The 27,711-nt window shown below is 40.2% G+C and overlaps 1 protein-coding gene across 2 annotated transcripts in view; it reads right to left on the bottom strand.

Moving 5' to 3' along the window:
• The window catches only part of URB1 (URB1 ribosome biogenesis homolog), a 70,504-nt gene that overhangs the window by 1,371 nt on the left and 41,422 nt on the right, over positions 1-27,711 (bottom strand). Inside the window, exons 23-38 of one of the 2 annotated variants that reach the window (XM_038413470.2) lie at positions 26,218-26,422; positions 25,110-25,293; positions 22,531-22,589; positions 21,601-21,794; positions 19,897-20,007; positions 19,743-19,806; positions 17,852-18,023; positions 17,143-17,245; positions 12,832-12,992; positions 12,166-12,277; positions 10,048-10,154; positions 9,341-9,484; positions 7,446-7,555; positions 4,804-5,001; positions 2,840-3,081; positions 570-1,175 (exon numbers count right to left, since the gene is read on the bottom strand). In XM_038413470.2, the coding sequence (XP_038269398.1) occupies positions 570-1,175; positions 2,840-3,081; positions 4,804-5,001; positions 7,446-7,555; positions 9,341-9,484; positions 10,048-10,154; positions 12,166-12,277; positions 12,832-12,992; positions 17,143-17,245; positions 17,852-18,023; positions 19,743-19,806; positions 19,897-20,007; positions 21,601-21,794; positions 22,531-22,589; positions 25,110-25,293; positions 26,218-26,422 (2,772 nt within the window). Of the gene's footprint in view, positions 1-569; positions 1,176-2,839; positions 3,082-3,329; positions 3,402-4,803; positions 5,002-7,445; positions 7,556-9,340; positions 9,485-10,047; positions 10,155-12,165; positions 12,278-12,831; positions 12,993-17,142; positions 17,246-17,851; positions 18,024-19,742; positions 19,807-19,896; positions 20,008-21,600; positions 21,795-22,530; positions 22,590-25,109; positions 25,294-26,217; positions 26,423-27,711 lie in introns of those variants that run through there. The other variant, XR_006279198.1, reaches the window with a different exon arrangement.

Raw genomic sequence — 27,711 nt, 5'->3', positions numbered from 1 at the left:
ATTTTACCAAAATTTCTCTTTCAAAACAGTTTTTAAAGCTAGAGTTCGCTAATCCTTTCCTTTAATGGGATATTGTGCTCATCTTGGACCATCCACTTCCCACCTCTAATAGAAAATACCCTCTTTTTAGTGGAAACCTCGGACATCTTTGAATATAGCTAATTATACCCTTAGCAACCACTTTTGTCAACAAATGGACAGAACTGGTGTCATGCAAACCAGAACCTGTAATATGACTTTTGGTGCAAGAATATTTTCCCAATACAACTTCAGATATTCAAGTATATAATTCAGCAAGGCAAATTTAATCCAAGACAACAGCTTCTTTTGGGGAATGGGGCTAATGTTATATCAAATATTCTTGTGAGGTGAAAACCATATTCTATATTAATTAATGACCAATAGGCTATCTTCCTGGGAAAGACTTAGCTTTCTGAAGTGATGATTCTCCATATTAGCGAAGACAGATTTCAAAAACATTTGATGAATGAAAAATATTTAAGTACACAACTACTGTCATCTACTCCTCTGCCTTGTTACTGAGTGTAAACAAAAAAAGGACAAGTTACCTTTCTTGATCTCGTCCTTCTCTTTCATTGCTGACAGGCAGAACGCTTTCACCACCTTATGACAACTGGAGTTAGTCAACCCCTGAGTATCCAGAAAGTGAAGCATGATTGTACTAAACAAACAGAGCTCTTCAATGTTTGATGACTTCTCTTTGTTGGCTTCACAGATTCTGTTGTAAAGCTTAAAGATACTACTTTTCAGTGTGGCATCCCTAAGAATCTCCCGCACTACTGGAGGGTGTGGCAAAATGCTACTGTTTAGCCACTTGAGAGTCAAAAATACATTTTGTATATTGAGGCTATGATCAACCATGGACTTCACTAGCCATTTGGTTACTATGTAAGCAATTGCACATGTAAGACTGATAGTTTCATTCTCTGGATCAGTAGATTCAAGCCGGTCCTCTGGAAGTTTAGCAAACAGGGCTGGATAAACAGGCTCCCAATGAACCAATATGGACTCCAGATGGTCTCTGCATTTCTCTAAGTTTGAAACCTTCAGCTGTGAGCCAGTTTCTTCCTCTATTTCTACCACATCCTTTTTCCGAACATGGCGAGATGAAGGCCGAAATGGGACTTGACCTTTGTTCTTTTCTTTAATATTTTCTGTAAATGGGAAAAATAAAAAAAAAAGTCTCAAGCCCCCCAAAAACCTCTCTTGTCATTATAATGCAGGGAGGATGGCCTTGTGTCATTACAGCTGCTGGGAGGTTGCAAGGTACATGCCTCTGGCCTGATGCAACAACCCGACCTAAGTGAATGGAAGTATTTGTGTGCTTAAAAAGTTAAGTTACATGCTTAGGTACCTTGCTGAATTAAAGCCTCTAATTGCAAAGGGTGAAATTATTTCACTAGGGCCCTGATTCAAAGCTCAATGAAGCCAATGGGTGTCTTTCCATTGACTTCACTGGGCCCCACGTCCACAGGATGTAGTTTGGCACTGATCTTGTGAAAGCTTAGACTTTTATGTAAGGTTATGTGAAACTTTCAGTTAAATTCATTGCTAGTTATATTATCAAAGCAATAAAGCTTGTAAACAGCAGCAATGCATTTATTTTACTTCATCAGTATTGAAGGGGGTATTGTCAGAGATCCTAATTTTGAAAAATCTGGAAAGTCATCAGAAATCTCTATTTTGCAATAAATGAAATGGATTTAAACCAATTTTGATTACTAAAAAAAAAAAATTAATATCAACCCCAGCAAGTGATTTTAACAGCAACATTTCAGGTCAAAAGGAATTTTTGTGACTGTCTTATAAACTGCTGAGGGCTGGAGAATGAAACTGGACACAATAATTGATCTATAACTATAGAAATGGTAAAAAATGCAAACATAATTCACTAAACTAAAATTATATATAATGTTAATAATATGGCACAGGCAAATATACAGAATCCCTAGAAATACCTAAAAAAAGATTTTTGACATCTTTTCAAATATGATGGGCTTTTAATATATTATATACACTTTTTTAAGTGACAACACATTCTGTAAAAAATACAGTATTGCTGATCCTGCTGTACTGGATTAAAAAATATATACACCTCTTCCCCTTCTCCCCCCAATATCCTTATATATTATTGAAATGGAAAGAGCGGTAAAAAGTTTAATTTGCTTTTCACTCATTGTGCTGTTCCTTTCCTTTTTGTATTTCTCTCAGCAAGGACAATGAAAATAAACTAGTCAATTTCCTTGTACCCAGTTTCAAATCAATTTCGTTTTTAGGTTCTCATGCCCTCTCAGAACACTGCAAAGCTTTGGCTGCAAATGCTACAACTTTATTAAATGGAGGAGACCAGCCAGCAAAACTGTTTGGGTCAGAATGTCATCATTCCAGCTGATTAACCCGTTGGCTTCTTGATCAGATATTTCTGTTGCAAGGCTTATACTCACTAATAGAACATTAAACAGATACAAACAGGCTGCCAAAACTCCAGAAAATATTGTCCACGCAATCTGCCACAGTCATTATGCCATTTTGTCAGACAGAATATTTTGAACACTTTGAGTTTATTATGGCAAGCTGATGACTAAGCCTCCACACAATTTTTTAAAAACAGCATTTACTTTCATGTGAAAATATAATACAATATATTTTTACAATCCCACAATACTTGATTTATTACTGATTTTTTTCTTACTTTAAAAGTGGTTTCCTTTGGAAATCTGGGTTCCTAAAAGCTCTCAAAATCCACTTTTATTTGTTTAAACAAAGTTAAAAATCACTGCAACCGATGTGCTTTTAAACCAACATTTTTAATACTTACTAAGCAACTCTTTGACTTGATATTTTTGAGCAGTTGTTTGCACATCTTCTTGGAGCTGCAGATTTCTTTCAATGATGCTCCACTTATGCAAGAGCATGAGGACATCTTTGTTTGAAAGGACACTCTCATTTACAGTAAATCTGCCCATTTGTCTGAAGGCCTCACCAACAGTAGCTCGGTACCCTAACACAGAACCTAACGTACTGAAAAACTGAGCAAGTGTGGCAAAATCCAAGTTGGTCCTATTTCAAAAAGAAAATGGAGATTTTTAAAAAATTCACGAAGTATATTTTTCTACATGTTAACTAAAAGAAAAAAGCTAAATATATGGCTATTTAAAGTCCTCTGATTTTTTAAATTTAGTTTCTTAGGATGAAAGAGACATTTATTCTCACTCTGACTGAATGTCTGCTGCTTCTCTCCATTCGTGCCTGATGGGATAGACAGACAAAAAACCCCACATACACCAGAATTCTGCTCTACAGATTACTTGCAACCTGGAAAAGGTAACAGTAGAAGCCAAAGAGCACACAGTAGTGTGGGAAATGCTCTGGTGCTTCATCTAAAAGTATTTATTTTACATTAGTTTTCAAACTTCAGGAGGGAAGAACAATACATTTATTTTTCATGATGTGACAAACAGCCATCTGAATGAACAGCTATGGTGGAATTACACCACTGCTTATTGTTCCAAACATCACCAGTTTCCTTGTCATCTCTCCTTGCTCACCGTGACCTGATTTGTCTGTTCTCTCAGCATAAATGTCAAAAGACAACAGGGGAAGACTGTAAACCTTTTGAGAAAGGGACTATCTTTTTATTAATTTGTATTCTATACCTCGCACAATTACTATTATTGGCTAAGATTTTTCAAAGCCAACTATGTGAGTCAGCCACATACTCACAGAAACTCCTCTGAGTATGGAGCTAACTCCCTAGTGTCAGCTTTAAAAAGCTTAACGATGACTATAACTATTTATTATTTGTATGGTAGCATCTAGAGGCTGAGCTCAGTGCCCCACTGTGTTAGATGCTGTACAAACAGAGACGATCCCTGCCCCTAAGGGCTTATGATCTAAACAGAGAAGAAAACAATAAATAATAGTAATAAATCCTCTTCCTCTGTCAGTCGGGCAGATGGTAGTCAGTCCAGACCAGTGAAATTTGCACCCAACCCCCTTCCAGCTGCCAGCACACAGACAGGCTTCCCCAGGGGAAGAACTGCCAGAGCTGGAGAAAAATGTTTCTGGGTAACATTTTCAAAAAAGTGACTCAGGCACCTGAAATACTTTGTCATTTTTGAAAATTTTGCATTGTTAGCCTATACCTCCCTATACCACTTTGCCTGAGCCTGATTCTCCCACACAGACCACTCGCTAACCAAGGCTGCATCAGGTAATGCATGCAAACCCAGTGAGTGGGGTCTTCAGAAGGTATGGACCAACTCCCAGTTCCTCAGGGGTATATAGGCACCTAGCTCTCATTGATTTCAGTGGGAGTTCGGAGTCTAAATATCTTTGAGGATCTGGCCCAAGCATCAAGTAGGGACCCAGCAGAACTCATCCATGGAGACTGCGCCACTTGCTGTCCAGACTGTGGCCACTGCTCAGGCAGAGTGAGCTTGAAGCTTTTCAGGGAGGAGGCCTGCCAGAGAGTTGAAGTGCTGGATTTACGCTCTGATATAGCAGGAAAAGGACAAATTACATAATGCTGCCTTTTTAAAAACTACATATCCATTACTTAGAACATGAGTCACCTTACAGTCACCACTTCATTGTTAATATTTTTAAAAGCAAAATTTTTCTGCAGAAGTTTCTCCACCCGGGTTTATTTATCACCATTTAAAATTAAGGGAAAAGGGCTAATTTATCAGAGATTAAGTGAATTCATGTTGGCCTAATATATTTCAAACTGAATAACAACGTGATCACATAAGCCTGGAAACCTGATTGGAAAAGACTTACCGAATGTGTTTAACAAGCATGATCAAAACATACAGAAACTCATTTATAAGCTGAAGAGGAAGGAACTTCTGGTTCTCCTGCAGTTTTTTTTTGCAAGGAGTTTGAAGTGGCATCGCCCTTCCTTTGTTTCCTAAATTTGTTATCCACAGAGTGTGGACTAAGGAGATTACACTGGTTAGCACCTTGTTTTCCAGAAACCTGAAAGACAAACAAAAATGCTTTTGTGGAAGGCAGAAACTGACCCAGTCACCCTCCAATCCATCCCTAGAAGGAGCCACATGTTGGCATTTGGGGCATGAACATGAAGGGAGACCTGGATTCAATGCAGCTCCAAGTGGGCTGAGGAGTCTACCCAGGTAGAACTCATTGCAGGATTGAGGCCTTGGTTGCCAGGCTTCACCCATACATTGAAAATGCCCAACATTTCCTGTTTGGATGGCATATAATAAAAAACACCTCTATGGGTGGCAGTGTGGCCTAGTGGATAAGCATTGTTCTGGAATTCTGGAGACCTAGGTTCTATTCCCCACTCTGCCGCTGGCCTACTGAGTGACCTCAAAAAAGTCACTTTGCCACTGTGCCTCAGTTTCCCCATCTGTACAATTGGGATACTGACCTCTTTTGTAATGCTTTATAAGAGCTACATATTAATTATTATTATTATGAGGAATTGACAGAGCTTTCTGGCAAAGGTTCATAAATAGAACTAGTGATTTTTGACTCAACTATATCTTTTATTAAATCTGAATAATTTTCCAAAGCAATCCATAAAACTGCAAACTACGCAACAGCCACCATTTGTTTTAGATCAATTACTATTTAAAACAAGAGTTTCTCTTATGGTTTGTATTACGGATTTTTCATTTGCAGATTACACCAAACTGGGAGAGGTTGCAAGCACTTTAGAGGACAGGATTAGAATTCTGAATAACCTTGACAAATTGGAGAATTGGTCTGAATTCAACAAGATGAAATTCAATAAAGACAAGTGCAAAGTACTTCATTTAGGAATGGAAAAATCAAACGCACAACTACCAAATGGGGAATAACTGTCTAGGCAGTAGTACTGCTGAAAAGGATCTGGGGGTTACAGTGGACCACAAACTAAATCTGAGTCGTCAATGTGATGCAGCTGCAAAAACGCTAATATGATGCTGGGATGTATTAACAGGAATGTTGCATGCAAAACACAGGAGGTAATTTTCCCATACTGCGTGGCACTGGTGAGGCCTTAGCTGGAGTACTATGTCCAGTTCTCCTCACAATGTAGGAGAGAGTTTAGAGGAGAGCAACAAAAATGATAAAAAGGTTTAGAAAACCTGACCTATCAGGAAAAGTTAAACAACAACTGCACACGTTTAATCTTGAAAAACATAATACTCTTTCAATATGTTAAGGGCTGTTATAAAAAGGACTGTAATCAATGGCTCTCCATGTCAACTGAAGGCAGGACAAGAAGAAATGGCAGCAAGGGAGTTTTAGGTTGGATAGTAGGAAAAACTTTCTAACTATAAAGATAGATAAGCTCTGGAATAGGCTTCCAGAGGAGGAGGTAGAGTCCCCATCCTTGGAAGCTTTTAAAAACAAATTGGCCCAAGCCGCTTTCCGCAGCTCCCATTGGCCAGGAACAGCGAACCACGGCCACTGGGAGCTGCGGCGGCCATGCCTGTGGACGGTCAATGTAAACAAACTGTCTTGCAGCCGGCCAGCGGATTACCCTGACGGGCCGCATGTGGCCTGCAGGCCATGGGTTGCCCACCACTGCTTTAGGAGGACAGGTCAATCAATCTTTCTTTTTCCATTAAAAGATCTATTATAGGTGTCTGCATGTTGATCATCAATCGATTGTCTGCATTTTATTAACACAACAAAAGCTATTCTTATGTCAATTATTCATTACCTTGGAGGTCAGTGACCCATCCCACATAATTAGAAACAATACCCCTGTTGCTTGATCATAGGCAAGGAAGATGCTTTCTAATCTAATCACAAAATAAGTATTGTGCATATTGGGCCAAATCCATGCTTCCACTTCCAGACAGGTGTGAAGAAAGATGCCTAAAAGGGATATAAATAGTTGTGCCCTGCTCTGGGCACTTGAAAAACCTACAGGGTTTATGCTCTGCAAATCTATCCGGAGGTGGGGGCTGGAAGCATGCTCAGTCTGTTTTTAGCACAGATTCTCCTGATTCCTTGTCTGTAGCTGGTAAGAATTGTGTGTGTGAGTGTGTGTGTGAGAGATTGAGATTATGGCCAGTTCAGGACAGAGGATCAAATTAACAGCCATGCAGAGGTCATTGCAGGATTGGGTGCCTAAGGCAACATTTGAAGTGAACGGCTAATGCGCTATCCTAATATGTCATCTTGATAGTACCTTTGTGAGAAACTTCTAAAAAACAACCCCCAAAATTTAAACAACACTAGATAACATTTTAGGGTTCAGCAAGTTCTTTCACCCCAAGGATGGCATTTATGCGTGGAAGTACCAAGAGTACTCACTGGATGCCTCTATGCAAGTCTCTTTCACACATACAGATAGGTGAATAATCCCCTTTATATTCATTTTCAATTGCACAAATACTCCCTTTATACAAAAAGAGTACAATTATTCCTCATTACAACAACATCCCTCTTCTATGTACCTTTTCTCCAGAATATATAATATCCAGGTTAAGAGGCTATGGTCTTGTATCAGTTGATAGGCAGCTTTAGTGATACTTGCAGCATTTTGCAGTATTTCCAGAATGTGACTCTGAAACGGAAAACAAAATATAATTTTATTTTAATAAACTATAACTGTGGGCTAGTTCACTAGTATAAACATTTAGGAATGATAGAATAGTAATCTAATTGTTTGGTAAGCTTTTATTCAAATGAAAACAACAACAAGAAAGGGAGAATGCCAGACTTCACCCTATAACCTTCCACACAGACATTAGTTTTGATGATATATCGCAGAGACGTAGGCACCCGTTCCTCACTGAACTTAAACAGATAAGCAGCATCAAAGCACAAGTCAATGGGACTACTGAAGGCTAGGAACATGCTTAAGTACTTTGCTGAATAGGGCCATAGAAAGGAAGTCTGTCTATAAGTTAAAGCACAGAATTGGGAGTTAGGAGACATGGCTTCTATGTTTAGCTTTTGCTATGTAACGAGAGGCAAGCTATTTAATTTCAGTACATCTCACGTTTCCCCATCTATAAAATGGCAATAATGATACCTACCTTCTAGGAGTATTGTGAGGCATAATGAGTTACTTTTTGTATAGTGTTCTGAGATTTTGTAAAGTGCCTGGATTGCAGTGTTATTAGGAGTTCAAGGTATTCGTTATTATTGCATCACTTACGACATTCCTCTACTTGGACCGCCAATTGTTATACGTTTTGTGATATAAGTAAACAAAAATGTTTGTAAAATGTATTGTTAGAGGGATAGCTAATAGAGGCAGCTATTAAAATACCCACTCATCCAGAAGTAAATATAATACTGAAATAAAAAACAAACTATTTAGAAAAACTGGTGGACAGTATCTAATCACATAAAGGCAAACACTGTAACAAACCATTTCAAGTTCTTCAGAACGGCCAAAGGACAGCAGACTTTCTAATTTTTAGGCAGATATATTAGAATAATTAAAGAGAAGCAGTGCCCAGGCAACAAGATACTTTTTTATTTTTAGGTCAAGATTTTCAAAGGCAACTAGTTATTTTGGATACCTCAATTTCTGAGCACCCAACTTGAGACACCATAAAAGGACCTGATTTTCCAAGGGTGAATGCTCCATATTTTCTGAAAGTTAGGCTTCTTTAAGATGACTCAAGTTGGGTGTCCAAAAATTGAGGAAACAGAATCACTCACTTTTAAAAATACTGACACAAGCCTCCACTTTTCTCCATTGTAAGGATGCCCCCAATGTTATTGGGCCAGATGCTCATCACAGAAAGAATGTCCCCAATATGCTTCTATTTGGAGATAGGTAAAATTAATGAAGGAATTAGAATGACCTCATTAAATTCTGTTTGGCTGCTTCCCCAGGATATAAAACTAGTGCATTAGTTCACTGTATCAGCTGGCCACTCCGTATCTACCCACATCTTGGAGGAACAATTCAATCACCTATAGGACTGAGCCCTTCATTTCTGACAAACTTATAAACAGGTTGCATTTCAGGTATAATGACTCAATACAACAAAGCAAGCTATTAATATTATTACTTTAGGGTACAGTGAAGGTGGAATTGATGATTATGAACCATCCTAAAAAGGACAAAGGCCCAATTACGCAACTGAAAATGCACAAATTAGAGTTTTGAATGTTAGTGTCAATGGTGTAGATGAGGCCATTGACCACTGCTGTTACCTGGTGAAAAATGGTGCAAGTCCATGATGAGACTGTGGCACACAGTCTTAATGTAAGTGTAATGTAAGTGGGTATTTCCCCCCATAGAATTGAATAATAGTAAGTTTGAAAGAAGAGCATCTACATATCCCTTCTTAATTTGCTTGAAGTTTTACATTTTTCTTCTTTTAATTACCTGGGAGGCTTCATCACACAGTGGACTGTTGAAGAAGCACAAAATGACATGGAAAATCCTCTGACAGTCATACAGCTCATAGCAGTGCTTATCTCGCAGTCCTTCTCCAAGAAGCCCAAGAACCCACTCACGTTCTGTTTTGTGCTGGAAACCACACAGAAAAAGTACCATAGTCACCAATTTTAAAGCATGCTGGGAAAAGCCTCAGCACAAACAATATGGTTTCCTACAAGTGGCAATATCAACTTTTCCTGACTTCCTCTTTTCAGTTTTTACCACCACAAAAGGTAACCAACAGACAGATTTCTGCAGGAATAATGGGTCAATGGGGCAAACGTGATCAGACACAAAACTTAAAAGGTTGTTATTTCTAAAATATCTTCACTGATTTCAGCATTAATAACTAAGTTAGACTATCACTATAGGCTCTTCAGGGTAGGGACTGCACAGTGCCTGGCACAATGGAGCCTTGATTCCTAATTGGGCCCACTAAGCACTACCACAATAGAAATAATAAATATTTATATGAAAATAAAAATGAAACAAAAATGCCAGTAAATAATTATAAATGTTGAGTAGAAAATTTCTGGGATTTTTTTGGTTGATTGCTAGACATTTATGACTTGAGGGTGTTATACTAGCTAGGCCAGGCAATGTATTGCTCTCTGAAGGTTTATGAAACATACAGGACATGAATCTCACATTACCTCAAAATCAAAGCTGTAGAAAAGCTGATAAAATCCCGGTACTTTCTTCAAGTCCAAATACTGATGCGACAGAAGGAATTTATTTATCTTTGTGTACATGTGCTCCTCTGTGAACAGATTTCAGTGGTTATTGCTGAGGAGGGAAATTTAAGCGTGCACATTCACAACCTCACTGACGAAGTGGGACCTACACTTTATATTGCCTCAGTAGATATCAGAAATATTTCACTTGTGGCAAGTATGATGTTCTCATACTGTAACAGTAAAGGTATTGTTGATCACCCTTAATTTTTCTTAAATCAAAAATACACAATCAGAGAATGCCCCAAGCAGATGATCACATGAATATTTAACATTGGTCAATTCTCAATACTTCCAAAGTTGCCCTTCACTCAGAAATAAAAATCTACTGCAGAGTTAAAAGCAAATCCCTCAGTGATATTCACAGAGAAGCCCCAGGGAATCTCATAAAAAATACAGGATTCTAAGCACAGTGAAGAGTGTTAAAGGAAAAGCAAACTCAGAATCATGGACAAATTCCAGACCATGCAATCATTGGTTTTAGCTTACAGGAAAACATCGGTACCGAAGAAACACATCACTGAAACATTATGCAGCTATTCCACATTTTATATATTTGATAAAAATAGCCATTTAGGGCAGGGATTCTCCAACATTTTCCATAGTGTGAACCACAGCCTAGAAGAGATTGTCTAGTGGAGATTGTCCTCCCATATATGATCCTATAAACATTCTTGTGGCAATTACAGTAACTAACCAAATGGAAAAGTAACACAAGAAAAGTATTTTCCTATATTTTTAGATGTAAACACAGAGGAGAGCCAGCACCATGCAAATTGCCAGGTCTCCACAGACCACATTTTTAAAATTTTGTATTATGGCCAAATCTGGAGATGCACGCATTAATGCCTGGATTTAAGCATGCAAATATCCCACGTGGCTTGCACAGAGATCAGGCTATTCACATGACTAAGTCAGGCATGCACACAGATTCTAAATCCCGAAAGGACCATTAGATCATCTTGTCTAATCTCCTGTATAACACAAGCCATTCATTTTCACCCCGTCATTCCTGAATTGAGCCCAAAATTTGTGAAGAGAATATCCATCTCCTCTGCAACAGATTAGACGGGATCTGAACTGGCAACCACTTGCACACAAGGCATGACACTTTCCACTCCGCCAATAAGTCAGTGCATAAGATTTAGATTCTAATGAAGGTTTTTCCTCAAAACATTTGAAGGCCTGCATGATAGGGTGCATAAACTCTGTCCCTGACTGGAAAGGGTTAAGCAGCAATTTGAGGCTTAATTAGTCAAACTCTGCTACATCAGGGTTGGCTGTTAAGCCTGAAAGGGAAGTTTAAAGAGGGAAGTCCAGCAGCAGGAGGCTGGTGTGGAAGGACTACAGCAGACAGGCTATCCTGTGGATGACCAGGAGCCTGACTGAAGACAGGAACTGTGATGACCTGGATGCTTGAACCCCTGAGTGGAACCGGTGCTAGGCATTAGCAGACTAAGCAATTGCTTAGGGCCCCAAGCAGCTCAAGGGGACCCCCATATGCTTTTTTAGTATGTGTTGGGGAGAGGAGAATATTCCTGCTTAGGGCTCCCAAATGTCTAGCACCACCTCTGTTCCTGAGTGAGGTGAGAAGAGCGCCAGCCCCTGGACAGTGGGGTTGTTTGGGACACAGGAGCCTGTCCCTCAAAATCTATAGCAGCTGAGGTGTGCCTGTGAGGAAGAAGTGGCCTGTTGAGCTTGGCTGGGCTATATAGTTGCGCTGGCATTTCTGTAAGAGTCTCTAAGGCACTGCAAGGAGCTGAACTTTGTAAAGTGGTCGGGCCAGGCCACACCCACAACTGGAGCAGGAAAAAGGACAGTGGAGGAAACTGAGGTAGAGTTGCAGCATCACTACATCTGGCTTCCAGGGGAAATGCTGGAGTGGCAACTGTGCTATAGCATGTCTCATGGTTTCTATGTTTATCAATATGCTTTGATTCTACAGTATCACTGAAGCTAATCGTTCTATGCAGTGTTGTTTTCCCTGCTTTAGCCCCAGAAGCTAAACCACAGAACATACAATTTAATCTAAAATACCTGGCTTCAGCATTTGCTGCACCACTCTAGCAACGAAGAGGGTCAAAGAGAAAGTAAACCTGAGATTCGGTTGTCTGATTCCATTTTGCACAACATCCATAAGATAGAGCAGCTGTAGCACAAGAACAGGGAAAAGAAAGCTCTAGTATTACTCATCACCAGCTAATACAGCAGGACATACCTCAATGGGAGTGTGAGAAAATAGGCCTTAATTGTATTTTACAAGTAAAAAAATCAAGCCACAATCCCAACAGAATGACTGTTCTAAGAATTCCAAATGGTTTTTGGGTTTTTTTAAAAAGCTCACTAATTATAATCATAATAAACACAGAATGAAGAAAAGAGAATAGGAAAGCGGATAACAAATCTTTTAAAAAACAATTATATGAATTCAATCAACTCTGAAGTACACATTTCTATAGATGGGAATTGCTAACTCTGGGACAAGTGAAAGTGTGTGAGAAACACAATCCCATCTTTGAGGACAGACTAATAATAATACTACACACGGAATCAGGGCTTGAGAAACCAGTTTGCTCACCCACTCAAGGGCAAGTGGAAACCAGAGGCTGGTGAATGGGTCCCTTCGAGGAATGATTTTGCCTTAGTGTGCCTACCACGGCAGGTTCTAATATCATGGATAAGTTAAATCTAGAACATTCGTACCTGTCTCTGTTCTCGAAAGCGAGCTCCTTCCAGGTGAGAACGAAAGGAACCCAGGATATAATACGCTGCTGCTCGCATATTGGAATCATAGCTGCTAAGGGCAGCTACTGTTAGGCCCAAAGCATTCACTTCCACAAATGTATGGCATGCCACTACACACTCTGTGGAAAGGAAATAAATTAACATTTGTAAAAGCAACAACTACAAAGGACATGTGGCAATGCAATTCTTCATATTAGCTTCATTTAAAAACATAATTTCTGAAAGATGAACTAGAAACTGTAAATTTAATTGACTGTAGCAATGCATGGTGAACAATCCACTCCCCAAGTTAGGAGGGGGCATTCTGCGCGCACGCATACACACACGAACATTTTAGTTTCCCTGAATTTATGTTATCCAGTTCCTGGTGTGCTGTGATGCACCAGAGCTCATCTTCAAGGGCAACTCAAAGAATTCTGCCCGGTGCATGAAGCTGGCTGAGCCTGTGATCAGGTAGAGTGGCTTGTTCAGCTTATGTTCTTAGCTTGCCAAACAGCAAATGTAAGGAAGACCCGGCTATAGAATAATTCAAAGAACAGGGCAGAATTTAACTAATAAACCAACTCTTGCCCACCCCTTTTCTATCTATTGCTATCTTTTCTCTTCTCTTGATCACCATTGATTTCATTGGGTCTTGAATTGGGCCTCAACTCTGTAGCTGGGAATTGTAGCCTTGTGCAACAAGTATATAAGAGTGTTTCAGTGTTTATGGGCACCTATCCATAAGAGGGCACCCCCAAAATCAAGAGGTATTACAGTTTCAAATTGCCTTATTTAGATTTCATTTCTTGCAATCTGCTGTACCGCTGTAGATTTTGTCATTTTTGGAATGATGTACTCACTGTAGCTCGTTCAGGGCAGTTGTCCCTTTATGGCACAGCTTCGAGTTAGAGTTAGTATGGAACTGCCTTGCTCAAGAGGGAGTTTCAGGAAGCTCTTCTGACATGGGGGTCGGGGGGAAAAGGGGGCAGTTTGGGCCATGGCCCTGCTCATTTCGGAGTGTCATACACCTCAGAGCGTGCAGAGAGCAGTCCAGCAGTTCCTACATGCAGGGACACAATCTGTGTCCCAAGGCTGCACAAGGAGAGGGGGGCTCCTTGTGCACAGCCGCTCTTGCACACTTAGAGCAGCAGGACACAATCCAGTGCTCATTATTTGGGAAGGACGTTGCTGTAAGTGGAAGACCATGTAAAGTTATGAGTAAGTTCTGGGAAGGCTCTATGGAGCTCAATGTTTGATTAATGTTAACTGTAGGGAAAAAACAAACCTCTTGGGCACGCCCCATATCCTGCGTCTGAATGAAGAAACAGTGGGGTGAGTAAAAGCACCTCCAAGATAAGCATCCCTTTACTGAAAGGGATACCAGAATAAGACATGGATCCTCCCTCTTAAGCTACTAGCCGTGGGCACAGAATCTAGTTTACTAGTTTGAATTACAATGTAGGCCCATTAGAGATTTTAACATGTAGGGCACTTTCTAATTTAAACCCAATTTACGCCCCCTTTAACTTTCTGAATAAACCTACCTTCTACATAAAATTTCTCTTGTGTAGTTCCGCCCCACCCCCTCTGGGGCTGAATTTTTTTTAAGGGATTTTGAGGTTAATCAAGACATTTTTAATGAGGTTTTGAAAAGGTGGCGGCATTTCTATCCACTCATAACTCCACACCAACTTGATGTAAATACTCCAGACTTGTTGTCTATGCTAATATTCAAGGAGAATCAGAGGCATAAGAGTATTTTTTTCCCAGCTGAATAACAAATGTTTTTTTACTTAGTGGCAACATCCACATAGGTTATAACCCCAATGAAACCTTTAGTGAATGTTTACCAGCTCTGCTCTCCCTCTAAATCAAGACGTCTAAGTACGTTCCCAGCCCTTTGATCACTAAAGGGTTACATTTGCCATGGCAACTCCTCCTCCTCACCCCCAAAAATCAGATTATCCATGTCCCCATCCCAACAGCTGTGCTCATTCCCTCCTCAGCTGCCAGAACATCCTATCTCTGTCTCTTGGCTGGCATGTTCCACACATAGCTCTGCTGAAGGTGGGACAGCCAATGGTAGAATCTTCCCCTCCCCACACTGCTTCCTGGCCAGCTCTATTCCACATGACAGAGTGACAATCTGTGCAACAGCACCACTGGAAACGCATTTCAAAACCATCTGCTGGAGAGAGTCAACAGCTGTTCTCAGCACTAACGATTGCTGTACATTTCCCCACGAGCCTCCTGGCTAAGTTAGATCCATCATATTGAATTGGCAGTACGCAAAATGCCTCAGGTCTTCCCCCTCATAAGGGGCTCAGTCATGAGCCTGGATGCACGGCTGTGCAGGGGAGCATGAAGAGCCCCCTAACTCCTCCGCATGGGATGTCCACATCATCAGAGTCTGTGCAGGGCAGGAACAGCAGCTACGGCCAGCTTGCTCTCACAGAGGTTTGGAGGAAATTGGAGGACCTTTGGCTCTTCCCCCCTCTCCCTCAGCACCAGGGGCACCAGAAGATAGCTGGCAGCACTTCCTTCCCTGCTCGATTCTCACTCACAGTCTGTTCTCTGCCCTCTTCCTGGGGTACAGGGGCTATGTGCCGCACTTACTTGGGCTGGGTTGCAGGGCCTGTACAGCCCAAGGAAAGGAACTTTTCCTGGTGCATTTAACGTACACACTTCAGAAGAATGATCTGAAGCCAACCAGTCTGTGAAGGGTTCTCTATCCACCCATTAGCAGTGGCTGATCCAGAGTTCTTGCCTGAAGTGCAAATGCGAGGCCAGAAGCTCTTTAGAGCAGGGACTGTGCCTCACTATATGTCTATGCATAGCCTAGCACAATGGGGCCCCAATTCCGAGTGGAGTCTCGGGGCACTTCTGTCATATACAAACAACAAATGATAACTTCCCATGTTCATGTCCCATAACAAAACCTTATTTCAAGGGTAATCTATGTAACTCATAAGGATTTATCTAGATACTCCTCTTCCACTGCACTCATGGCATGGAAATATTTTCAACCAAGCTGCCCTTGGAAAAGGCAATCAACAAATTGATGTGAAATAACAAGCTATTGGAAAAAAAAATGTTAAATGTATGTTTGACATCCAGTTTGTTTAAAGAACCTTGGGAACCACAGTCGGAAACCTTTTGATAAGATGTATATCAGATCTAAAGTTAGAGAGAACTGGGTATTTGCACAATTCAAGGCCTTTACTCAGCAAGCAGTAATCATTTGTATGTTTATAAATATGTACCCATACACTACATAACATCTGTGCACATGATGCTGTACAGCAAGTGATCATAGAATAGAATATCAGGGTTGGAAGGGACCTCAGGAGATCATCTAGTCCAACCCCCTGCTCAAAGCAGGGCCAATCCCCAATTTTTGCTCTAGATCCCTAAGTGGCCCCCTCAAGGATTGAACTCACAACCCTGGGTTTAGCAGGCCAATGCTCAAACCACTGAGCTATCCCTCCCCCCCAAAGTGCAAGGAGCAGGCACAAAATAGTAGGGGTGATATTTTCAAAAATGGCTCAAGTGACTTAGGAATATATTGGGACTTCGGATCCTAAGTCACACAGGCATTTTTCAAATCCCACCTGTCAGTCAATAAACAGCCAAAAATACGAGGCCATCTAACACTGATCCTGTTAGAACACAAGGGGCATCCTGAATTTCTATACCTTAATTTTTTTTTTTTAAATATACACAGGATGACAGACTATGTTTTTATTACTGTCAAAAGCATATTGGTGAATTTGCAACACCAACTTAAAACAGCACCCCCTCTCCCTCCGTTCCCACCTACACAGGTACTGTATTACTCAGGTTTATATTTCCTTTCTCTTCATCTGCACTTTTTATTCTACCTTGAAAAGCAATTATATTATCAGATTGCCTTTTGTTTGAGAAGATGTTATTGCTACAGCAAACAAAAGCCAGCTGCAGCAATCCAAAGTTCACCCAGAAAAGAACATCATGATGGACATGGGAGAGAGGTGGTTGGTAAATTCACTGTGATAAATGTCTCACTTTGATCTTTAAACATTTTATTAACAGATACAAAGCCCCTTCTGCAGTATAGCAGTTGGGTGTACAGGGAAATTGTCTCATATTAAATTAGAAAAGCAATATTGAGCAAGTGCAAATATCATAATCTCTCTCCTCTCAAAAATGGTGTAAACTCTTTCTTTGTAATACTGAATTCTTCCTTCAGATGTATGTTTGCAGTTCCTGACAGTTTGGCCTAAAATGTGAGATGAATATATACTTTACCTGGTCTGGTCAATTCACTGAAGAGCTGAAGTAGGAAACAGGGGTCGTAGAGATCATCAAGATCCTTCTCACTTTTATCTCTATACAATGGCACTTGTCCTTCCTGAAACAAAATCCAAAATAGAGAGATACTACTTGAATTTAAACCAGCTTGATTTCAAACTGCCCTGACAATATCATCATGGCAGCTCACATTAAAGCCCTGCAAATACTAGGCACAGAATCATGCTTAACCATTGCTGTGTTTAAATATGGCTATTGCTGCCACGGTTCCAGTATGTTTGTCCTTGACCAATATAAGCAGAGTTAGCAAACTATGCGAGAGACTAAACTAGAGAACCCAGTGCAACTGTACCGATATACAGATGTGACAGTCAAATGTGGTGAGTCACTAGATGCCAAATTCTGATCTTAGTTATACTTTGGCAACCTCATTAAATTCAGTGGCATTGCACAGCTTTAATTACAGGCAAGATGTGGTCCTAGACTGAAATGAATCTGAAAAGAAAAAAAAAAAAATACTGGCTCAGTTGGAAATAGAACAGAAAAAACATGTTCTGTGAAATGATACCAGCTAATTAATCTTAGCCATCTTGTTACGTATTTCTGAATGCAAAAAATGGACTATATCACATTAACAACAGCATAAATTACTAAAAGGAAAGGATGCCACATCAAAAGAGAATAATCAATAGTTGATCCAAAGCACCTCTCGTGGCAGGAGACGGCGATGTTGAGGGAAATGTAGGATAGTCTTCATCATCTTCTCTTTATCTAGCAGACACAAAATTTCCTCCATGCTTGGCTGCTGCCATAGTGACTTCCCCAGACTCTTGCAAGTCTTGTGATGTTCCACAGCGGCCGGTCCCCACAACAGTATCCTTAAATATTGTTAAAAGTAAGCCCTTAGTTAACAGATAATTAGCATGGAGAGAAAGGCAATTATAGAGATAGATTCAATTTATAAAGGATATAAATTAGTATTTAAATTTTCCCCTCACTTGTACTTATTATCCTGTGGGAACTTGAAACTAGAATCTGTTTCCCTGGCAACACCTTTCTCATCCATCCAAAGGCTTTCAAAATTCAGCCTGATGGTGTCCCTTTAGCCACTTCCCAGCCTACAAATCAAAGTCTGTACATGCCTCAGGAGACCGATTTATTGACTGTGTCAGTGCCTACCACCACCACCTCCTCACACATTGTCCGAGATTTGATCAAACTATACAAACCCCAGAATGTCTTGTAGTTCAATTAGTTTTTTCAAGCCAGCACCAAAATGCCTCCATGACCCCCTTAACCAGACCCTTCCACCCTCTCCTTGGAAATCCACTTATTGTGCTATGGCTTATTGTTTATTATTTGGATAGGGCCTACAATGTGTTAGGTATTTTATGAAGTCATATGACGACAAAGACAATGCCACTAATCACTTACAAGCTATACAGGCTCCCATCAATGACTGACTATGACTCTGCCGAGTCCCACTCTCAAGCATGTTCCTTGCATTGGTCTGTATTCCCTGCATGCCGGGGCAGGGACCATGTCTATCTAAGTGTCTGACTACCAATTTACTTCAGAGTGCAATATTAAAGTGTTGTTTCTCACCTATAAAGATCTAGATCTACAGTACTAGGTACCTCAGAGGCCACTCTTTGCCCCTGTGATAACTCAGCAGGAGGAGACTAGTGGCAGGGTCCTTGACTCTGGAATTAATTTCTGTCCTTACTTCACCAGAGTTCAAATATGCTGACCCTCAGGACAGACGACAAGGCTTATCTGTTCCCACAGGCTTTTCCATGGGTGGGATGGGGTAGAATGGGTGAGAAAAAGGAGAGTCTTTGACTTGGTCTACACTAAAATGTTAGGCTGACCCAGATACATCGCTCAGGGGTGTGAAAAATCCACAACCGTGAGCGACGTAGTTAAACCAACCTAACCCCTCTGTGTAGACAGTGCTATGTTGACAGAAGAATTCTTCCCATTGATGTAGAATTCTTCCCATCCCTCTCAGGGAGACAGAGTAACCACAGTGACAGGAGAGCCCCTTCTGTCAGCATAGATAGTGTCTACGCTGAAGTGTTGCAGCTGTGCCGCTGTAGCATTTCAAGTTTAGACAAGCCCTTAGTTTGTTGGAGATGGGAGGTGAGGCGGCTGGACATAGGCTGAATCTGTACTTTGTATGCACTTTGTTAGCAATGCTTATGCAGGTGAAATGATGGAAAGGTGCATTTAAAATAAACAGAATGAATAAGCACCAAAATGCTAAAGGCAGCAGAGCCATTATAAGTGCAAAGTAGGCTGGCTGAGCAGCAGACCAAGGACTAAAAGAACTGGGAGACTATGCAATCCTTTCACCCCCCCAATGTGGTCCTCTCTACACCAGTGTAGTGGCACGAGGGGGAGCTGGAATGCTGCTCTGTACCTGCTTTGTGAATAGTGCCCAGGTTCTATTAATCCAGCACCGTGCAACAACATCAATTTATTCCCATCCTGAGTTTTGGTCCTCAATTCAAAAATAAGGTGCCAGGTGTATATTAACTTTCAGATTGCTTATATGGCACATATGCTAGCAAAACAAAAGGTGGCAATCAACTTACCTAAAGTTGATAAGACTTAGATCATTCTTCTCATATAACTGAAGAAGCAGTAATATTTTCTGATCTAAAAAAAAAAAAAAATCAGTAAGACATACATTAAGAATTTTAAAAATAGATCCAATGGAAAATATCTTTAACAGTCCAATACACTTACCGACACCACTCAGTGTTGCACCATAGGATCCTAGTAACACAGCAAAGTGGCTGCTCTCACAGACTGAGGGATTGAGTTTCACTATAGTTGACAATACATCCACTAATGCCTCTGAAACAAATACGAAACTGTATTTTTAGTTTTTGCATTCTCTATCAGATGGTAGCCAGAGAGAGAACATTTAAACAAACACCTTAAGACTCTGCATTAATATTTACACTTGTGACACCACATAGGCAAAACATTTCTCTGTCAGTGCTGTAGGCCAGTTTTGATACAGGAGCTTCAACTGGAACAACCTCTGTAGAAGCCAGCCTGGTATTTACCATCCTATCTAGGTATTTACACAGAATCCATCACTGCAAGATCTGATTGGATAACAAATTTTAGTGAATTTATCCTGTGACATACAGAAGTGTTACCATCTCCGTTTTACAGATGAGGAGCTAATGCCCAAATAAATTAAGGACAAACTTGCCCAAGGACAAACAGGAAGTCAGAGGCAAAGCTGGGAATTGGACCCACATGTTTCGAGTTGCAGTCCATTGCCTGAGCCAAAAGCCCATCCTTTCTCCCCTACCTGCCATCCACATCATAAATCAAAGCAAAACAGTAACAACCTCTTTATGAGAGTTAGAGAAAAGATAGAAGTATAGATGAATGAACTCATGACAGTAAACTTCTGAATTATTGAGGCTAGCTTCTTTGAAAGAGCCAGTCTCCTTGTCCTGTGGAAATACTGTCCAACTGACAAATGCATGGAATAACTGATATATTTTCATGAAAAATATAAGCAATCCCTTCCTCCTACTGCATCACTGGAGCTTTCTCACCTTGTCAGGCATTTAAAAGCCTTAAAGGTTGCCTAGATTTTGCTCATAACTATCAGTGTTGGCAGTACAAATTTGTCATCAATCTGTTCCACTTAGAATTTCATCATCATCTCATACATAGCAATTTTTATCAATTTATCTCAAAGTTCTTTATAAAGGGCAGCTAAATGTTATTCTCATTTTACAGCTGGAGAAACTGAAGGGCAGAGCAGGTAAGTGATTTGCCCAAGGTCACAGAGCAACTCAGTTGCAATGCCAAGCATAGAACCCAGGACTCCTGACTCCCAGCCCAATACTTTATCCATTAGACCTTGCTACCTTTTTCAGTTTAGGACTGAACTAGATTCCTCATAGGAGGATTGTTCTATCAAACACACAAGCTAAGAAATTAAAAATTGAAATACAACCAGCAAAGAGCAATATTAAATCCTCTATATCAACACAGATACCTATTTTAAAATTAACGTCTCTTATGTAAGCAATTGTTTAAATAAATACTTAGCCAAATAATATTTCTGCCTCCTTGATCTAATCTATATCAAAATTCTGGTCCTACTGAAATCAATGGCAAACTTCCAATGACTCCAGTGAAGCCAGGATTTCACCCCACGTCTTCATCAGTAAGAAATAACAACCAAAGAATGCTTTTAAAAGATATTAATGTTTAAAACTGGCATTCATGAGGAAAAATACAACATTTAAATTCAAGCAGAGGAGAGCAGGCAGGCTTTGAAATGAAATGCTAATAACAATTTGGGAGTTATTTTAGTAGCTTGGTAAATATGTAGATGAGTAGGTAACTGGATGGATGGAAAACAACACTGACAAGATACTATTACTATATATAGCTGAAGAAAAGAAAGAGAGATACCTCTTGTCTGAATCTTCGTGTTATCTTCTTCTCTTGACCTCAGCATGGTTGACAAAAATAAAGAGTGCTGCGTGATCATCATGTAAAGCCTGGAGAGCTTGACTAATCTCTGACTAAGCAGGCTCTCTTTTGTGTACAACAATTGCACAGCAGCATTAAGAGTTTTCAGAAATCCATGATCTCTGTAGCGATACCTTCAAAAACAACAATCAAAGAAAACTCAGATTTCAATAAAAGGCAAATTTGCTATTCAAAATAGTGAAACACAGTATAGAAAGCAAATAAAAAAAACATAGCCCAATATTTCATTCAGTTTGTGAACTAGCCACATCTTAAACTTCAGAAGAAAGGAATATTTACAGTCAGAACAGCAATCTGCTGTACAGGCTTTACTACAGGTTAGCATTTCACAAATTTTATATTAAAACCTTCATTTGATAGCAATCCCTTAGCCCTACATTTCTATCTCCACATAAGGTAAGACTCCCCCAAACTATTTATTTCTTCTCACCACTCTTTCATTGGTAAAGGGAAAGTGCCTGATCCTGACTTCATACCAGAGTAAACAGGGAATATTTTTAATTAAAAACCATGGGTTACACTAGTTTAACTAAGAAAGTAGGAGCAGTTCCAGTAATTTGCTACCCCACACTAACTGAAGGCCAAGTCTGGCCTCAGTTGTACATGAAGTCAATGGAGTTGTACTGAAGTGAATGGAGATTGTGCCTATCCATGGGGCTAATCCTAAAAAGTGACTGTCATCCTCAAGTCCCACTGATTTCTGTAGAAGTTGACAGCACTTAGTACTTTTTAGGATGTGCTTAGTACACTGTAGGATTAGGCCCTAACTGATAGGATGTGGCCCAGCAAACATTACAGAGTGCTTATTCCATCTTTGCTTCATCTCAACAACAATACAAAATTACTTACTTAAGTCCCATTTTCAGAAGACTGTGCCAATCAGCTGGAACCACTTCATTAACAAAATGCTGTGTGGGTAGTAAACAACAAGTAGTGATATGTAACATTCAATATGAAGCAGAGCAAAGTTTCCATAGACCATCAAGACCTCAATTTTCTGTTGAACACTTTGGAGCCATGATAGCAGAGTCCAACCTGTTTCAAGGGTTTAAAAAGTACCAAAAGCAAAATACAACTGTTCTGCTTATGTCAAGCCTTAATGCCTTTTTTACTACCTGGTACTCGCTTGTCTTCCCATGTTTCTCAAGCAATGGTCTAAGGCTATGTCTACACTACAGACCTTACAGCGGCACAGCTGAGCCACTGTAAGGTTTCCCATGTAGCCGCTCTGTGCCGGTGGGAGAGAGCTCTACTGTTGGCATAATTAAACCATTCCTAAGGAGTGGAGGTAGCTATGTCAGCAGGAGAGCGTTTCCTGCCAACATAGTGCTGTCCACACCAGCACAGGGATGGAGGTTTTTTTTTTTCCCCCCACACCCTTGACCAACAAAAGTTTTACCAACAAAAGTGCTAGTGTAGACATAGCCTATGCTGTTACTTTAGATCAGGGATCGGCAACCTTTGGCACGTGGCCTGTCAGGGAAACCCCACTGGTGGGCTGGGACGGGTTGTTTACCTGTAGCATCCGCAGGTTCGGCCGATCGCAGCTCCCAGCTGCAAAGAAATTTTTCATACCACAGCACTTCAAATATTAATAACTTAAATGAAAGGTGTGATATGTTCCCTTGCCTAATTACATTGCAAGTATCAGAACCTCCTCTCACTTATTCCTTCTCCCTGGGACCCAAAAGAATAAAGGGCTGATGCTGTGAGGTGCCAGGTGCTCTCCTTTTCTGCTGACAGGTGGGATTTGAGGGTGTTCATCACTTCTTAGAACTGGGCCCTTTTTTTTTTTTTTTTTTTAAACAGCTCAGCAAGAAGGAATAGATGAGACGTTACAATACTTGCAATATAACTGGGCCCTACAAACAGAAGCATAATCACACTGGCTAATATGAGACAGCAGCAATTCCAACTTCCTTAGAACAGAAGTTTCTAGCTTGTGTTAATGTAGCCCACCACTGTAATGCAGTACCCACATTTACTACTGTTATGAACTAACACTTCATTTTGCAGGAGGAGGAGGGATCTTTAGTCAATTTAGGTAACAGAACATTACAAAGATACAGATAAACTCAAATGTACTGTAGATCAGTTATGGAAATCTTTAGGTGGAATCTACAGTGGACATGGAGCAGCTATGTAATAATTTTATGAATACCATGTGTGACAATCATACAGATATAGTTTAGAACTATGCTGGGTTAGTGGAATGTTTATTATATGCCTGTATTGCTTTAAGTCAATGGGAGCTGTCTCCAGCAAGAAGACAATAGCTCCTGGTAAGAACATTCCAGCACACACTTGAAAGACAATGGGGAAAGCTATTAGTTTCCTGGAGGCTACATTCAACTAAGTTGCAAGTCTTGTTTTGCCAGTGCTGGTAGCTAACAGTTAAAAAGTTACATGTTGCTTGCAAAGGGGAGGAGGACAAAAATGTAACAGGATTTCAAGACTTTGTCTCTGAAGTAGAGAGAAGAACTAGTTTGGGGGTTAAGAGAACAGATTATGCCACTTGACCCGAGGGCTCTGGGGTGTCTGTAGGAAGCTTAGGCCTACCAGGATCCCAAATGGATGTTGGATTGACACCTGGTAAGCTAGATATGCATGTTTTAAGATCTTTTTCTCGGAAATGCTGTAGTTCTAAATAAACAATATTTTGCTTTATAAAGCTGTCCAATCACAAAGTAGCATGGGTCATAGCTCCTAGAGAGAAGTGCACTGTAGGTGCTGACCACAAGTCAGACCTGCTGAGGTATCATCTTTAGTACCAGGGCCCTGTCTGAGAGTGGGAGAATTGTGTATTTACACCTCAAGAGACAGGTGATGGCCTGAGAGGAAGGGCACACAAAGAGACCAAAGGGATAACAGGGGCAGTTAGCCCAGTATCTGTAAAAGCATCCTTTGCTTTTACTATTTAGGACCTGGTCCTGCATTCCTTACACAGCTAAAGAAAATCTGAAGTGCACAAGGAATATATAATTAGGAACTTACGGCATTGATCAGGCTGCCACTGAAGTCAACCAGATGACTGTCGTTGACTTCAGTAGGAGCAGATTCATGCACTTTGTAAGAACACTTCTACTTTTAGCATTTTCTCTCCTTCTCTCTCTCTTTTTTTTTTTTAAAAAATACCATCAGGGACTGATCTTGAGAGGTACTGAGCATCTCAAAATCCCGCTAACTTCAATGGTAATTGCAAGTGTCCAGCACTTCTCCCAACAAGACCCAAAATTCTTTTGCATTAGGATCTTGCAAGGCCAGTTACATACTGTACAAGCTGCAAACAAAATACCAAAGAAACCAAGACAAGCACAACAACTTCATTTACATAATATAAAATATAAAAGCACAATAAATGTTCTACTGCAGTAAGAAAAATCCATACAATCAAGGTTTAGATTAAAGCAAATGGAAAGGAGTCTCACCAATAACTCTTCTAGCCTCAACAGCATGGAACTCTCTGTTCCTTGGTGGTTTTCTTGTTCTTTACTGATGTTATATGTGGTGATTAACCACTTTATACAGGCTGCCAAGAGGTTTTTCTTCCAGGAGTGCAACTCCTCAGCAGAGTTCTCCAACACTCTTGATATGGAATCTGCCACAATCCAACTGCAGAAAATTCAAATGTTAGAAGAATGTTTCTGTTTGTGTTAATTTTACCCTGATTTTCTCCACATATTTGTAATCATTTGATTTTATGCATAGGGATACCTAAGCCCCAGATGACCAAAGAATCACCATCTTCTAAAGCTCATGATAACCATGTAATAAGTTAGTCACCCAGGAATTTACATGGCCAGTTCTTCCCTCATGTTCCCCCAGATGAGATGAGTACTGTCACATCTGTTATAAACCCAGCCATCAGCTTAAGCAGGGATAGAAAATGTTTTGACCACTTGCCCAAGAACAGAGCTTGTGGAAGTGTACTGGTGAGGAAAGTATTTTTACTGGTCCCAGCTAAGTACTACCAGACCTTAACGCATAAGTCCTTACAATATTTTTTGTCACTATGTTTATTATGCTATTGAATGTTAACTTTAAAAATGGCTCCAAAGTTCCCCTAAGTTTAAATAAAACTTAATACGGGTATCTATACTGTGGCTCCCTTTCCCAGCAAGATATGTGAGGCTGTTGTAGCTTTATTCTGCTGTGCTATAAACAGTTTATTTCTGAAGCACACCAATGAAATTAAATGGAGAAAACTCCAGGCTCTGAATTCCTGATATTTCCCCTTACACATTTAATTTCACTGAACCATTGTACATCTTCATGAATTAGGAATATTTTATTTAAAGTTTTGGGAGACTTTTGAGATTTTTAAAAATATTTTTACATGATCTACATAAATTAAAGGATACCTAGGCTTAAAAATACTATCACACTTAGACAGTAGATTCTTTGAAGCAGGGACTATCATTGTAGATCATGTGTGTTTTTATGTACTGTGTCTATAACAATGTTTTATGCAACAAAATGACAATTCCAGGCATTACGTTACTTAAAATGCAAAATCTGGAAAGAGAACTTGCCTACCTCTCGTAATTTTCTGCCCTCTCAAGAGTTCCAGGTAACTGGTCAATTAGATCAGTTAGCACTTCAATTTCTGAAGACTGTACCAGCTTGGAAAAAACTTGCAACTTCACGGTTTTGAGGTCTTGCGATGGTTCTGTATCTAGAATTTTTTTTGACAGTTCTTTCCACAAAGCTACTCTCAAGACAGGTACAACAGCTGAGGAGACTGTAGGAAGAAAGAGTGCAAAGAGACACAGGGATGTCATTGTAAGCTCTCTGGCAGTGCTCTCAACTCAAACTGCTTTATGTGTTCAACAGAATGACAGAACACAGACTGTGGGCCTACTGTGAGAAAGCGCACACAGTGCGAGACTGTAACAGATCTATGAAGTGTTTGAAAGACAAATGTTCTGTAAAGTGTCTGGTATCTCTTTCAAACACCTACTAGCCAGAGAATTAAAATGACTAGTTACAGGCAAATATCACAGACCTCCAAGACACAGGGACAACATCCTGATGAGAAGCCCAGCACGGATCTGTTAGACAAAGGCAATGGTAACTGCTCAGATTCTTACCAAGGTGCTGACACTGGACTCTAATCAGAGGCTTCTTCTTTCATATCAGCTCTCAGATAGTTACGTGTCTGATAAATTTGAAGCTACCATCAGTCTCTGGGTAATGGAATGGAGAAAGAGTTCTCTTCCTCCACCGGCCCTTCACCAAGCAACACCTCTCTTGAACCTCCTGTAAGCTGGGTCTGCTACTCTACCCCTCCCAGACTGTTGGCTGCTGCTGAGGATTCTCCATTATTTTATACTTCTTCCAGACACAAGTGTCCTGCCCCATCAACAGCTACAGCATGTCTGCCTCTGTTGTTGCCTGTAACCTTCCTTATCAGTAGAAGAATGAAACAGGCATGATCCTGGTTAGTTTAATTGCAGCACCTAATTTTCTGAAATGCCACTGTGACACTGACCAGATTTTTGTCAGTTAATTCTGCTGTTGATTGGGAAAACTCAGAGCAGCAGCAGAGCTACTGGAACTGTCTGAGGTTCAGGAAGGCATCACTGTATTGATTTATATTTGGAAATTTATTTTTCCACCCCGAGGGCTAGAATTTTTTTTATTTTTTCTATTTATTTATTTATTTATTTAACATGACAGATAAAATTCTGCTGAAATGGATAGTTTCCAACATTTCACACCCAACCACTAGATCAATAGGGTTTATTCTAAACTGAATAATTATCTAGACAGATTTTAATATGTGTTATGCTTTGAACAGCTGTACAGGGCTCAAGAAGAGCCTGGGGCAACTGCAACTAGCAATGTTCTATTTGAGTCTCTTGAGTTCTATTTGAGCCCAACCTGGTTGTGGCCCTTTAAGCACTACTGCAATAATGGTCTAAAGAATAATCATAAAATGTCTCTGATTTTCATTATCAGCTGTTCCATTCATGGTGCAGACAGACTGATTCATAGATTTTAAGTCCAGAAGGCATCACTGTGATCACC

Source organism: Dermochelys coriacea, chromosome 1, assembly GCF_009764565.3.
Source record: "Dermochelys coriacea isolate rDerCor1 chromosome 1, rDerCor1.pri.v4, whole genome shotgun sequence".
In the NCBI taxonomy this organism is placed as follows: domain Eukaryota; kingdom Metazoa; phylum Chordata; order Testudines; family Dermochelyidae; genus Dermochelys; species Dermochelys coriacea.
The sequence above is the reverse complement of the archived record's forward strand: the minus strand, read 5'-3'. Positions and strand labels throughout refer to the sequence as shown.